Source organism: Centropristis striata, chromosome 21 (genome assembly GCF_030273125.1).
Source record: "Centropristis striata isolate RG_2023a ecotype Rhode Island chromosome 21, C.striata_1.0, whole genome shotgun sequence".
Classification (NCBI taxonomy): Eukaryota; Metazoa; Chordata; class Actinopteri; order Perciformes; family Serranidae; genus Centropristis; species Centropristis striata.
This window is the reverse complement of record NC_081537.1, coordinates 32,077,394-32,092,041: the sequence shown is the minus strand read 5'-3', so window position 1 is coordinate 32,092,041 and position 14,648 is coordinate 32,077,394. Positions and strand designations below refer to the sequence as shown.

The window sequence follows — 14,648 nt, the reverse complement described above, 5'->3', positions numbered from 1 at the left end:
ATACAGAAGTCCATCTCTAAACGCGTCCAACCTTGAAGCAGATGGGCTACAGCAGCAGAAGACCACACCGCCACTTTATTAGGTACACACTTGATTGTGTATTGGTTATCTTTTTTGCACTGGTTTATAATTTTAACCATTAGTGACGTTATTTTACCACTGTGATTTTAAGTTCTTGGTCCCTGTAACCTCTTTTCGACCAACCCAAATCTAGTTCTTTTGCTGGGCTGGTGCTGGTGCTGGTGCTGGTGTTGGTTCACAGTTGGTTCAACTTGCAAATTTTCTCAAAACCGGTTTACTTTTTCACAGGCTTGAGAGCCACGTCAGTATGTCACTGTATACTTCCGTGTACGTCTCTGCTCTCTCAGTATAATAACAAAAAATGGTGGACGACATCATCTCTCTACAAATGTTACTTCTGGATTTGCAGGCTTACATTGGCATCCAAACACGACTGGTAAAACACATGTGTGCTGCTCGTCTTGATCGCTATGGAAGGTGATTACATTCTTATAAACACTGAACGTAAGATGTTAATGTTAGACTTTGTTGTAAGCTAACGCCAGCCTGCTAACGCCAGCCTGCTAACGCCAGCCTGCTAACGCCAGCCTGCTAACGCCAGCCTGCTAGCGCCAGCCTGCTAGCACCAACCCGCTAACGCCAGCCCGCTAACGCCAGCCTGCTAATGCCAGCCCGCTAACGCCAGCCCGCTAACGCTAGCCCGTATCAATCGCATTGCAGTTAAACAAATAAAATTAAATCAAATGATACACATTTTAGTAAATCTTGTTGGTAACATAATCCTGCTGCCAGCCCCTGACATAAATGGTTTGTGGACAAGCAAAGAGTTGGTGCAGCTCTGGAGCTAGACCCGGTTCTTTGGTTGTCAAAAAGCGGGGTACTGGTTCCGGCTCTGGAACTGCTTTGGTAGAAAAGAGGTGTGTGTTGAATAACACTATAGAGTTGACATTGTTTAGAGCCGACACAGTAATATCGGAGCAAGCTCTCCTGCACAAAGTGTTATGATACCATTTTTAAATCTACCAATCTACATTTTTCCTGCATTATATTTTGAAAATAAAACTGCCCATTTTGGTATGTATTGGAAACATGTATGCATATACTGATATGTATTTCTAGATATATTGCTGAGTTAATATCAGCTGGCTGATTTATCGGTCGGGCTCTACTATGATATCAACTTTGAAATGGGACAAAATGCTTGCAAGGGTGCTTACTCTAGTAACATGCTGTTAGATGCTTTAGGCTGTTTAAATTTAGTGTATTAAAAAATGTGTTTTCACCTGACAAATCATATTACAATATGGACGTTATTCCATGTTTGGGCAGTTTCTCTGACCTGCCCAAACCTGAACTGTCAACGGCCTTATGGGCACACACACACACACACACACACACACATACAGAGCACCGGAAGCCACTGGCGCCAGATGAAGCCTTATTAACCTCCTCTGACACACTGCTCTCTTTCAAACCTGCTGAGAAACTGCAGACCCCCTCCTGGCCTACCTCCCGGGGGGCTGCGTAGGTGTGTTCTGGCATAGCTTGTGTTTTGTTTGCTTCGGTGTGTTTGTTGTAATGCAACTCGCTTGCAGTTGTTTGGTTGTCTGAGGTCGCAGGCTCCTTGCCTTGGATTTCCATGGCTGTTTTAGTAAGCTACAGGTTAAATAACCACATTTTTTTCTTCCATTCCACAAAAAACAATAAGAGTATACACTAGTGTGCCAGTGTCTTGTTTTCTTTCCTTGCCCGCCTATTTCTGCGCTGTATTTATATATCACCACCTTACCTGACACTATTTGCATGTTCAGCTATTACACGGTTTTCATGCAGCCACCTCTCACACACACACTTAATCATACGTACGCAAACACTGCACAGCTTTGTATGAGTGTTTTTTGTGTGTAGGTGGGGTTGCCTTCATTTCAATAAAGTTCCATCTTTATTTAGACATGGAAATGTTTCCCCCAAGGTGTGGCACCATAAATTACTCTCTATCCAGGGCTTAGACAAGTTTTCAGTGCCAAAGTAAAGCAGAGAAACATGCATTTTGAGCAGCAGACGACCTCTATGTTTAGAAAATGTTAGGTATATGTTAGGGCTGGGCGATATGGCCCTAAAAGAATATCACGATATTTCAGGCTATTTTTGCGATGACGATATTCTTGACGATATTAGGAAATACTTAAAAAGATATAGAAAATATGATTTTTTTTAGTCCGTATAAATAAATAAAAATCTAACATGTAGTTTGAAGTGCAAATCTCAACAGTTGCCAAATAGAATTTTTTTACTCTTGACTCTTGAGTATCAGCAATAATAAAAATAACCATTTAGGGGTTTCGGGGGCATATTTTAATTAATTTTGTAAAGGAGAATAAAGGTTCTTGTATGTTTTATTTAAGGCATCTTATTTTGACAGTCTTCTTGTAAATTATGTGGTGGATTCTGTCCTCTTATTTTGAAAGCTGCATGTGTTTAGCAAGAGGGAGTAATAGTAGCTTTTGATGATTAAAACAACTTTAACCACTACATCAAGAAGCAGGAACATTGCCAATATCATGATATGCATTTTTTTTAACCATAAAAAAAATATACCGATATTATCGTGAACGATACGATATGGCACACCCCTAGTATATGTATTAAATGCATTAAAAAAACATCTTTATCAAAAACTTAAGGATAGTCCAGGTTTCACATTGTCAACTTTCCTTCTCTGTCCGTCCATCTCCCTCAGACCCAGCCAGTTCCTAACCCCATGTCCTACTACATGCATCGCTCTCCGTGGTGGTTTCATCGCTTCGAGACGTTGTCCAACCACCTCATAGAGCTCATCTTCCCGTTCTTCACCTTCTTAGGCAGACGGATGTGCATCGTCAATGGAGCAGTCCAGATCCTCTTCCAGGTAACTTATGGGTCAGAATTTTTCAGAATTGCAGGTATATTTTGCGTCTCCCAGAAAAACCTTTGGTTATTTCCCCCTAAAAAAAGTCTTTACTGGATCTATTTTAAATAATATTGCTAATTATATTGAATGATCACCAATAATAATGTTTGATGTGTATTTTAGGCGCAATTTATATGTGAAATATTCATTAAATGATTCCCATCTGACCAATTATTGGCTGTCTTCAGCTTGTGATTCACATGTTCATATTGAATTAACATAAAATAATTCAGTATAATTAGCAGTTTTTAGGGGCTAATTCTAGAGTATTTATTTTCTGTAATACATGGGATTTCAACATTAAAAATATATGTTTTTTATATGTCCCTATGATCTGGTCAACTCTGTTATCTCTATTATAAAACCACATAAAAAAACCTACAGCATTCAAATAAAAACCACAGTTCAAAACCCTTGAGTTCCGCAATTTTAGCTGTCACCAACTTAATTTTTTTTGAGTCGGAAGTGACCAAATTTAGACGAGAGGGTGGTGGAGCTCCACACTAGAGGTTCCACATGTCACCAGCCCAACGGGGCCACGTACCATAGCCAAAGCTAAGTTACCAGCTAAAGCTAGTGCTAGTTAGCTTGCTAAGTAAGTTGCAGCCGCGATTCTTGTAAGGTGATATTAATTGGGATGCTAGTTTTAGCTAGCGAAAAACAGGCAAAAAATAAAATGTTATTCCCTGAAACGCACTCTGAAAGTTCTAACATGAAAACACAAACAACACGCAAATAGTTCACAACTTGACACACATTGCTACAGCTCTGTTTTGATTGACAGGTAGCTGTAGTAGCAACTTAGTTAGTTAGTCACATGGTTGCCAAATCCTAAAGCCTACCCTGATTTATTGTCTGTTATACTCCTAATGGGACCATACATTACAAAATAAACATAATGCTGTATTGAAGAAGGCTTGAAACTAGTGGTTTGAGACCAAAAAATAATTTCAGAAATGTTTACTGAAGAAATAACTCAAGTAAGAAAGAGGGTCATTTTCTCATAGACTTCTATATATTTGGACTCCTTCTTGCAGTCAGTGGAATTACCCCTGCTGGCCATTCAAAAGAATGCTGCTGTTTGGTACTTTTGCATTGGCTTCACTTCTCTTTTGCTGCAGTTTCCTCTCATAACAAATGCTGGAAGGGCTGGGCGATATGGAGAAAATCCAATATCACAATTTTTTGACCAAATACCTCAACATCTAGGTTGACAGTTGGTGCTTTCACAAAATATTTACAAAATTAGATTTTTGATTGCCCTTAAAACCAGGAACACTTATGCCATATTATGATATCCAAATTGTAAGATGATATCTAATCTCATAGCACGATGTAATCTTGATATATAACCAAGCCCTAAACACTGTGCCTGTTAATGGAGGCATCTTATGGAGAAAGCCCACTTTCAACCCCCAGACTTTATATTTTGGCTTTGGATGTCTTACTTCTAAAATTGGTTTTGGACCAGTGAAAGCATGCTCAATGTTCTCATTAAACATGATTACCTGGTGATTTAAGGTGATGCTTATTACATTAATTTGTGTTTAATTTCATTTTGCGTCACTGTGCCCCTAAATTTAATTTGCGCATCATGTGCATTGGGTGCCAGACCTCATGTTACATCAAGTCAATTTTGTGTGGCTCAAAATAAATCAGTGCTCAACAGCCATTTAAATGATGGTACTTCCTAAATCACCTGTGTGTCTTTTCAATCTGCCTTTCTTGTTCGATAGGTGGTCCTGATAGTAAGTGGGAACCTCAGTTTCCTAAACTGGCTGACCATTGTTCCCAGTCTGGCCTGTTTTGATGACGCTTCACTGGCCTTCCTGTTTCACTCTAGAGGTGGAGCTAAGAAGGCAGTGCTCGAGATACAGAGTGAGGATGCTGCTGGACGCACCCCCAAACCCACCAAAGGTATTCAGGGGCCATATTCACAAACCATGCTACTAAGGCTACAAGGAGAGCAAGAACTCCTCAAAATAAAGAGTATAGCCGTGTTTCCACTAGGGGGAAAAGTGGCCATGGGGAAAGTCTCAGGCCACGCCCTCTCTAAAGTCCGCTCACTCTGCGTGTCTCCACTACGTAAGTTAGCCCCCAGAGGGATTTAGAGACTCCGGAGGTGACGTTTGGTTTTCGCCGTCGCTAACTGTGCACAACGTCAGCAGCTGAAAGCAGCATGGCTAATTATGCACAGAGTCTCTGCTGATCATAAATATAGTGATTGTGAATCTTTAAAAAAAGCTGCATATGTGACAGAAGAATTGTCGATGATAATGGTAGCTAGATTAATGTCTTCATCCTGCGATTTACCATGCCCTAGTATGAGGACAATGTTTCCATAGCAACAACATCCTTTGCTATTTTGTCTGTTTCTGCTAAAGTGGCATCAGGGGCCATTGTTATGTTATTTGAAACCACACATTGTGCTTTCTGTGTTGTTGCTTTATAGTGGCACTGTCTGTATGTGGACGGAAATGATGAGCTGGTGGTTTGTCAAGCCCCAGTGGCCTAATGGATAAGGCACTGGCCTCCTAAGCCAGGGATTGTGGGTTCGAGTCCCATCTGGGGTGATTGACAGCAGAGTGGCGCAGCGGAAGCGTGCTGGGCCCATAACCCAGAGGTCGATGGAGCGAAACCATCCTCTGCTAGCAGCCTTTTACTGGTAGCGGGTTTCTATGGTCTCTGTCACTGCTTCTGACTGACTCAGTGAGTCTCTGCTGATCACAAACATAGTGATTGTGAATTAGCGACATCACTAACTGTGCACAGAGTGTCCGGTGCTTTTTGTAAACGATAAGTGAACACTTCCTGTAGCAGCAGCATATACACACTGTACTGCTACAGAGCTAACTGTAGCTAACTGTAGCTAACTGCCGCTAACTGCCTTTCCGGCCTCCGGCTCGTTAGCGGCTCATTAAGAAAAGTAAGAAGGAGTCACTGGATTTGTCTCCAGTCGCTTTCTTGAAAAATAGTCGCTAAGGGGGTCTGAAAAGTCGCTAAATTTAGCAACAAAGTCGCTAAATTGGGAACACTGCTTTGCTGGCTTTTACAAATGGCGTGTGTTGTTGTCGTGTAGAGGACTACGTCACATCCTGCTTCTGTCCAATCAGTAACCATATTCAAATTAGGGGCGTTTTGGCGAGTGAGACCCGCCTCATTCTGGGTATTGCCCGGTAGTGGAAACATCCCTTCAGTCAGTCCTAACTTTTGGACTCATACGTTTTGAGAGTCTTAGAGTAATTCACAATACATTTTCATGATAAAAGTAGTCAGTTAAAGGGTCAGGTCAGTTAGGTCTATCCATTCTTCCTTATCATCCATCCACCGAGTCATCTACAGTTTATCCATCCTTCCTTCCTTCCTTCCATCCTTATTTTTAACTTTCATTCATCCAGTCATCAGTTCCTCCATCCATCCATCCATCCATCCATCATCCATCCATCCATCCATCCATCCATCAACCCATCCTTTTTTCCTTCCTTCCTTCCTTCCTTCCTTCTTTCCTTCCTTCTTTCCTTCCATCTATTCTTCCTTTATATTACCTATCCATTCATCCAGCATCAACCCACCGTTCCTTCCTTCCATTTATCCATCCATCCATCCATCCATCCATCCATCCATCCATCCATCCATCCACCCACCCACCCACCCACCACACCATCCATCCATCTATCCATCCATCCATCAACCCATCCTTCCATCCATCCATCCATCCATCCATTCATCAACCCATCCTTCTTTCCTTCCTTCCTTCTTTCTTTCCATCTATTCTTCCTTAATATCACCTATCCATTCATCCAGCCATCGACCCATCTTTCCTTCCTTCCATTTATCCATCCATCCATCCATCCATCCATCCATCCATCAACCCATCCTTTTTTCCTTCCCTCCTTCCTTCCTTCCTTCTTTCCTTCCATCTATTCTTCCTTAATATTACCTATCCATTCATCCAGCATCAACCCACCGTTCCTTCCTTCCATTTATCCATCCATCCATCCATCCATCCATCCATCAACCCATCCTACCATCCTTCCATCCATCCATCTTTCTTTCCTTCCTTCCTTCCTTCCTTCTTTCCTTCCATCTATTCTTCCTTAATATCACCTGTCCATTCATCCAGCCATCGACCCATCTTTCCTTCCTTCCATTTATCCATCCACCCAGTCATCCATCCATCCATCCATCCATCCATCCACCCACCCACCACACCATCCATCCATCCATCCATCCACCCACCCACTCACCCACCACACCATCCATCCATTCATCCGTCCTCCCATGTTTTATTTCACATTCACTGACACAGGCCTGTCACCTTTCAGCCAATTACTGCAGACATAGCAAGTAGGGTTATTCATGAAATATGATGTCATCCATCAAAGGGGTCAACCCACGGCCCTTCTCTCTGTAGCTGTAGAGAAAGCCTTTTAGCTTGGACCTTCTGGCGCCATTCAGGATGTAAGATAAGATCCTTTCTTAATTGGGCCCAAGAGTCAGAAAATAACCTATGAGTCATAATGAGTCATGGCCATATAAACACAGATAATAGATATTTTCATGTTGTGTTTTTGACCTTTTTGCACTCTTTGGTATCTCTGGCACTTGAGGCTAGTGGGCACAGAGCAAGGGAAGTATGGGAAGAAAAGGGATTAGCGCTCAGACAGCTGAGAAGCTGGGAAAAGTATGACATATGGTTTATTGGAATTGAATGTGATGTGGCTTACATTTTTACAATACAGACTGCTTAAAATGTGGTAAAAGTACAAGTGGCCCCTCTCTAATTGGTCTCATTGGACCCATTAGCTTCTTTGCTTTATTGTACGATGTTGAATATAAAACAGGCTTCTACTTGGAGTGTGAGCATGTTTTAATCATTTCAACAGACCCAGAGAGTCTGTTAGTGTGACAAGTTTAGTTGGATTATGTTGATGTCTTTTACATGCGTGGGATAAGCAGTCAGACTCAGGTAGGAAGGAAGTGAAGTGGACTCAGCCAACATTTGTCAATAGCAGACGTCCCATGATCTAACAGGTCAAAACTCTTCCACTGAGGAAGTGTTAAAGTCATAATACACATAATAATTCTGTATTAGGAAACATGTCATCCTCTGTAAATGATGAAACTCATTCTAGGCCAGACACCAACAAATATGTCACCTTGATCTAAGCTGTAATTACAGTTTTCCCCTGGGCCACTTAGTCTCATTTTGAAATCCAGGACATGATAGATTATTTCTCTAAAAGTCAACAAAATTAAACAAATGTAGCAGGTCCCTTAGGCAAAACAGTAGCAATGGCATGTGTTGCTGCCTGAAATTTCATCAAATGTATCCAAGATAAGTGTCTAAAACAAGGTTATTCAAGTTAACGAAATAGCGAAAACTAGAATTGAAAAAACATTTTTGTTAACTGAAATAAAAATAAAAACAAGACTTTTGAAAAAAAACAATATCTAACTGAAACTGTATTTTGTGGTTACAAATCTAACTAAAACTAACGAAAATTATAGTGAAAATGTCCTTTGTTTTCACCTTTGTCAACTTTTTTCATACGTAACAGGTATGTTGATCCGTCGGGTGGTGAACATTTCTTTGGGCGTTCTGATTGGCTGCCTGAGCGTTCCCGTGGTGATGAACCTGATCAGTTCCAAACAGGTGATGAACACGTCCTTCGACCCGCTGCGCATCGTCAACACCTATGGGGCCTTTGGCAGGTACAGTACAGTTTGATCTGTGGATCCTTGGAACAGCTCAAAACCTCCTACAACTGATGTGTCACCCCAATGTATTAGGGGTCGAAGTGAAGAGGGAACACTCTCCCACTTATTCTTATCATGTCATGTCCTTGTTTGAGTTCTTCACTAAGGCCCTTAATCATCCATGTAACCCAGACCCACTCATTATTTTATATCTTTTGAAATACGGTGTCATTATTTTGAGACTTACAGGATCACATTGGTAGAAATGGGCTCTTGTAGATTCCTGTTGTAACCCCACCTACATATAAATGAAAGTGTTTCCTTCTGTGATGTTTTTCAAGAAAAAAAGTCCTGGCTGCTCAGGATAATCCACACAACTCGCTGTTACTGCCAACTAGGGGGCCGGTGGCTCGTTAAGGAACTGGGGATTTCCACCGGGCGCAGAACGGCTGCAGATGCCGGTTTTGCTCCGTCCTCTGCCCGGCTAGAATTCCCACCGGGCGCGTAACGGCATCATAGCGAGTCAGCCGTATAGACGCGGCCGTTGGTGGAAATCCCCATTAAGAACGAGTCTAATTGGCACAGTCCTCCTGCAGCAGTCTCTCCCAGCTGCAGAGCCGGAGGGGATGTTAACCCCTTAGCGTCCAGGCTGCAAATTGCTAATAGGCTAACAGTTAGCTCTGTAGCAGTACAGTGTGTATGTGCCAACAGGCTAACAGTTAGCTCTGTAGCAGTACAGTGTGTATGTGCTAACAGGCTAACAGTTAGCTCTGTAGCAGTACAGTGTGTATGTGCTAACAGGTTAACAGTTAGCTCTGTAGCAGTACAGTGTGTATGTGCTAACAGGCTAACAGTTAGCTCTGTAGCAGTACAGTGTGTATGTGCTAACAGGCTAACAGTTAGCTCTGTAGCAGTACAGTGTGTATGTGCTAACAGGCTAACAGTTAGCTCTGTAGCAGTACAGTGTGTATGTGCTAACAGGCTAACAGTTAGCTCTGTAGCAGTACAGTGTGTATGTGCTAACAAGCACCAGACACTCTGTGCAACTGTTCCTTTTGTTTGTTTAAAAGTAGTGCAATAAAAATACAGATGTTTTCCCTAACATGATGAATAATCGTGATTACAATATTGATCAAAATAATCATGATTATCATTTTGGCCATAATCGTGCGGCCCTACTGCCAACCCAATAGAACCAGCAGTTCCTGTTTATTTTTGATATAGCAGAGGGTCGTCTGTGTATCAGAAAATGGAAACGTATCTATTATGGTCAGACCTAAAAATTGAAGTTGATCTCTTTGATTTCTCCCATACGATTTGAAAAATCTGTGCTTGTAAAGTCATCTGCACTGAAACACTGTGCTGTCATACACGTGTCTGCAGTCCTGCATTTGTGTAAATCAACTGTATGTATGAAGTATTTTACAAATCATTGCACCCCCTTAGCTTAATTCTTCCCCTCCTCTGTACAGCATTACCAAGGAGCGTACCGAGGTGATTTTCCAGGGCACTCTGAGCCAGGATCCCAAGGACCCAGAGGCCCTTTGGGAGGAGTACCAGTTCTTGTGTAAGCCGGGGGATGTTTACCGACGGCCGTGCCTCATATCACCGTACCACTACCGGCTGGACTGGCTCATGTGGTTTGCTGCCTTCCAGGTGAGATACTGGAAAAACTGTGGGAGATGATGTATGGAGTGTAGAAGAAACATTTTCACTTGTCTTCATGATAAATGTATTTCTGTGTGTGGATATAGGATCTGGCTCATATTAGATTCTATACTGATTTTATGTCATTAGTGAGTATCTTTAGATGTAAGATTTTCATTCAAAAAAAAACAAAAACATCCTGTCACTTCTGATCATATGGAGTTAAAGGATCAGTGTGGGATTTTTTTGAAAATTATATTTATTGGGTTTTTAGAATTAACATGACACATACATTAATGTGGGTTTACATGCCCACATTCTTAGATAAAAAACAAACAAACAGACAAGACAAATTACCACTAAAACAACAAACAAAACAATAGATACAATAATAATAATAATAATAATAATAATAATAGTAAAAAAATGTAAAAAAATAAAATAAAATTTACAACCCTGTATTTCCTATGTAGCTGCTGTGTTGAATATTACATTCTCTTTATATATATATATATACATGTGTATATATATATACATATATATATATATATATATATATATATATATATGTGTATATATATATATGTATATATGTATATATATATATATATACATGTATATATATATATATAATATATATAAATATATATGTGTATATATATGTGTGTATATATATATATATGTATATATATATATGTATATATATGTGTGTATATATATATATATATTTGTCCTTTTCAAGTGTTCAACATCTTGATCGGTGACTTTCAAGATATTCAATAAATTGTCCCCATAGCTTAAAAAAGCTCTGTATTTTCCCCTTGGTGGCATAGGTTAACTTCTCCATGGCTAGAACATTGGAAAGACTGTTATACCAATGTTTAACTGTGGGAGATTCAGTGCTCTTCCAGGAAGTTGCTATACCGTGTTAAGCCTGAAGTGAGCACAAAATGACAGTGTGGGCTTTAGGCAGATATGTTTTGATAGTTTATTATCACCTGAAACTGAGGAGTGCCCCCTACAAAAAATCTACATAGTTGAAAGTGATTGATCAAGTCATTGATTCATGTTTTTTTAATGATTTTTACTCATTTATCCTGTGTTTAACCTTTATGTTTCTGTAGAAAAATTGCAAAAACAACAACATTTTGGCCAAGATGCATGTGATACCTTCTACATAGGAAGCGGGTCCTCTTTGAGTCCATTATTATCCCTTTTTGACCAAAGCAGTTCCAGGGCCAGTTCAAAGCCGGTGCCTAATCTTAAACAAGTTGTTCACTTAACAAACAACTTAACGCTCACTTAACACTTAGCGGCACCAACTCTTTACTGGTCTGGAACCACAAACCACTTACATCACGGGCTGAGGGGGAGATTTTCTGACCAACAAGACCAACTAAATCATGTATCTAGCTAGCACTAGCGGGCTAACATTAGCAGGCTAGCGTTAGCTTACAAATGCTAAATGGACCTGCACTTATATAGCGCTTTTCTAGTCCCTTTGCGACCACTCAAAGCGCTTTACACTACAGACTGACTCATTCAACCATTCACACACACATTCATACTGGTGGCAGAGGCTACCCTAAACGGTGCCACCTGCCACCATTGGGAATTCATTCACACACTGATGAACGCAGCATCGTGAGCAAGGTTACAATAGTTTTGGATTTTTCATTAGTTTTAGTTTTAATTTTGTTGTGATTTTTTGTTTTCAAATTAATTTAGTTTTAATGAGTTTTTAGAGTGAGTTTGCTAGTTTTGATTAGTTTTTATTTTTTTGAAAATGCTTAGTTTTAGTTTAGTTTTTATTAGTTTTAATGTTAATTTTAGTTTTTTTTGTAATGGGCTATGTGTTGGGTGTGAGAGTAAAAAAAGTCACAATAAATGTTTCCTTTATTTCCTTTGTCTGATCCATCTCAGCCCCAATAAGTTTATTAAGTCATAAAACCAGATAGATGAAATAGATTTTATATCAACCAAAAAGGTTTACGGATGAAAAAGTTGTCAAAGATGAAAACGAAGGACATTTTCACTGTAATTTTAGTTAGTTTTAGTTAGTTTCGTAACCACACAATACAGTTTCAGTTAGTTATTAAAAAAAAACGTTTTATAAAAAAACTAAGTTTTCGTTAACTATAATAACTTTCATCGGGAGACATTTGGGGTTCAGTATCTCGCTCAAGGATACTTCTACATGTAGGCTGCCATGGTCAGAGATCAAACCACCGACCCTCCAATCAGTGGGTGGTCGCTCTACCAACTGAGCCACAGCTGCCCAATTACATTAAAATCCAATATTACGAGCTGCAAACTAGCATCAGCACTAGAACTAGATTTGCGTTGGTCAAAAAGAGGAATATGTTGCACCGTCATTTTATCCTGTAACTTAGAGCAGACAAACCAAACACTGGCTCTCTTTTGTGTTTTTACCCGATGGCCACCATAGGTTCTCTACATGCTTGATAAGGGTGGAGTCAGCAGGGGTGAAGTTTTTTCTTTTTAGTCTTTACCTTTACCATTTTTAGGGCTTGTGTGCGAAAAATGAATTGAGAGCCTCAGCTGTTCAGTCCTGCATGTGGCATGAAGTTTGTGTAGCCACTAGAGAGCAGGCATTTAATGTACTTAGCTCAGTTAAATACGATTGAAATATGTCTCAATTAATCTCCGTGCATCTGTATTTCTCAATACAATCAGTCAATCAGTCTCCATATCTTTCTCCTGGTCTCTTTTGGTGTTAACTGTGTTATTGTATTCACACTTTACCTTTTTATGCCACACACTCTTTCCCCTGTCTCATAGTCTTTATTATTCAGAGCCTCTTACTACACTTTCCACCTCTGTATGCTTCTATAAATCCATATTTACATATCTTTTTTTTTGTTGTTAATTTTATTTATGCAAAAAATGTTGGCACATATATATACAGACACATACAATACAAGAAAGATAGAAAAAACCAACAGGAAATAAAAGTAAACAAACAGATAAAACAGAATAGAAACAACAGGCAGCCAGCCACCACTTAATCATTAACCCTCTGATAGACCATATAATATTTACCATACCCATGTTTGGTATTTGGTATTTTCTTATCACAACTTCAGCATGATCTGACAGTTATTTTTTTCACTTTAACCCACTTTATTAACCCTTTGGAGTTTGGGGCTATTTTGATGGGTTTTGACTATTTTTCATTCTGCCTTTGTAAACGACTTAAAAAATGTTGGTATCATTTTTTTCAACGCAACCTCACCTGATTATTATTTTGTCATTTTGATATTTTGAACACAAAAAAACACACACAAAAAAATACAAAAACCACACAAAAAAAAAACATAAAACACAAAAAATTACAAAAAACATACATAAAAAACACATAAAAACACAAAATACACAAAAACACACAAAAATACATGTAAAAACACAAAAATTGCAAAAAAAACCACATACAAAACACAAAAAAAACACATAAAAGACACAAAAATCGCACAAAGTCAATTCAAGTCAAAGTTTATTTATAGAGCACATTTAAAAAGTTAGTTGACCAAAGTGCTGTACATTTATTAAAATAGAATAAATCATACACAACTGGGTATAAATAAAAAGAATAAAATATTTTTAAAAAACCCAGTAAAACAATAAAATAAAATAGAATAAAATAGTAATAAAAACTCAATCCAAAACAGAGTTAGAGATAAAAAAGACAAATAAAAGGGTAAAAAAAAGTAAAAAGAAAAAACATTAAGCACAAAAGACATGTAAGACATGAATGTACACTGCAAAACTCAATAAAATCTCTGCAAAAACTTCAGTAATATCATGTTACACTTGGTCGAGGTGGTTTTTACCTTTGCTGAAAAAGAGTTGATGTACTAAATGTGACATGTAAACTTGTGGAAAAGCCAAAACTTTAGGGAAGCTGACAGCAGGGAAACATGCTGCTTCGTTTAAGTTGCATCGTCATGAGGAGTCATGCTCCGGCTCTGAAAATGAAAAGAAAATGTACACAAAAACAACAACAAAATGCCCCGAATGTCCGCTCATATGAAAAGGGCCAGAGATTGAGTCCAGGAGGCCCGAGCCAGAGGGGAGCAGCAATGTCTCATAACATGGATACATATCAAGAAAAACAGCAAAAAAAAAATAAAAAATTGAAAAAAAACTAAAAAAAAGAGCCGTCCATCAGGTCCCAGTTTGAGCTCTATCTTTTCTAACGTATACAATAAAAGGGCCCCAGATCTTTTTAAACCTATCTTGGGAATTAGACATAGAAAATGAAACCTCTTGGAGGTGTAAACAGGAAACCAGATCGTTCAGCCACATTTTG

At 39.2% G+C, this 14,648-nt stretch overlaps 1 protein-coding gene and 1 non-coding gene across 2 annotated transcripts in view; both read left to right on the top strand.

The window, feature by feature from the left end:
• lmf1 (lipase maturation factor 1) overlaps positions 1–14,648 on the top strand; it is a 48,900-nt gene that overhangs the window by 31,186 nt on the left and 3,066 nt on the right. Inside the window, exons 6-9 of the mRNA XM_059324761.1 lie at positions 2,762–2,929; positions 4,708–4,888; positions 8,533–8,686; positions 10,144–10,327. Of these exons, the coding sequence (XP_059180744.1) occupies positions 2,762–2,929; positions 4,708–4,888; positions 8,533–8,686; positions 10,144–10,327 (687 nt within the window). The remainder of the gene's footprint in view (positions 1–2,761; positions 2,930–4,707; positions 4,889–8,532; positions 8,687–10,143; positions 10,328–14,648) is intronic.
• Positions 5,472–5,544, top strand: trnar-ccu (transfer RNA arginine (anticodon CCU)). Its single transcript has one exon. It is a non-coding gene; the product is annotated as a tRNA-Arg (tRNA).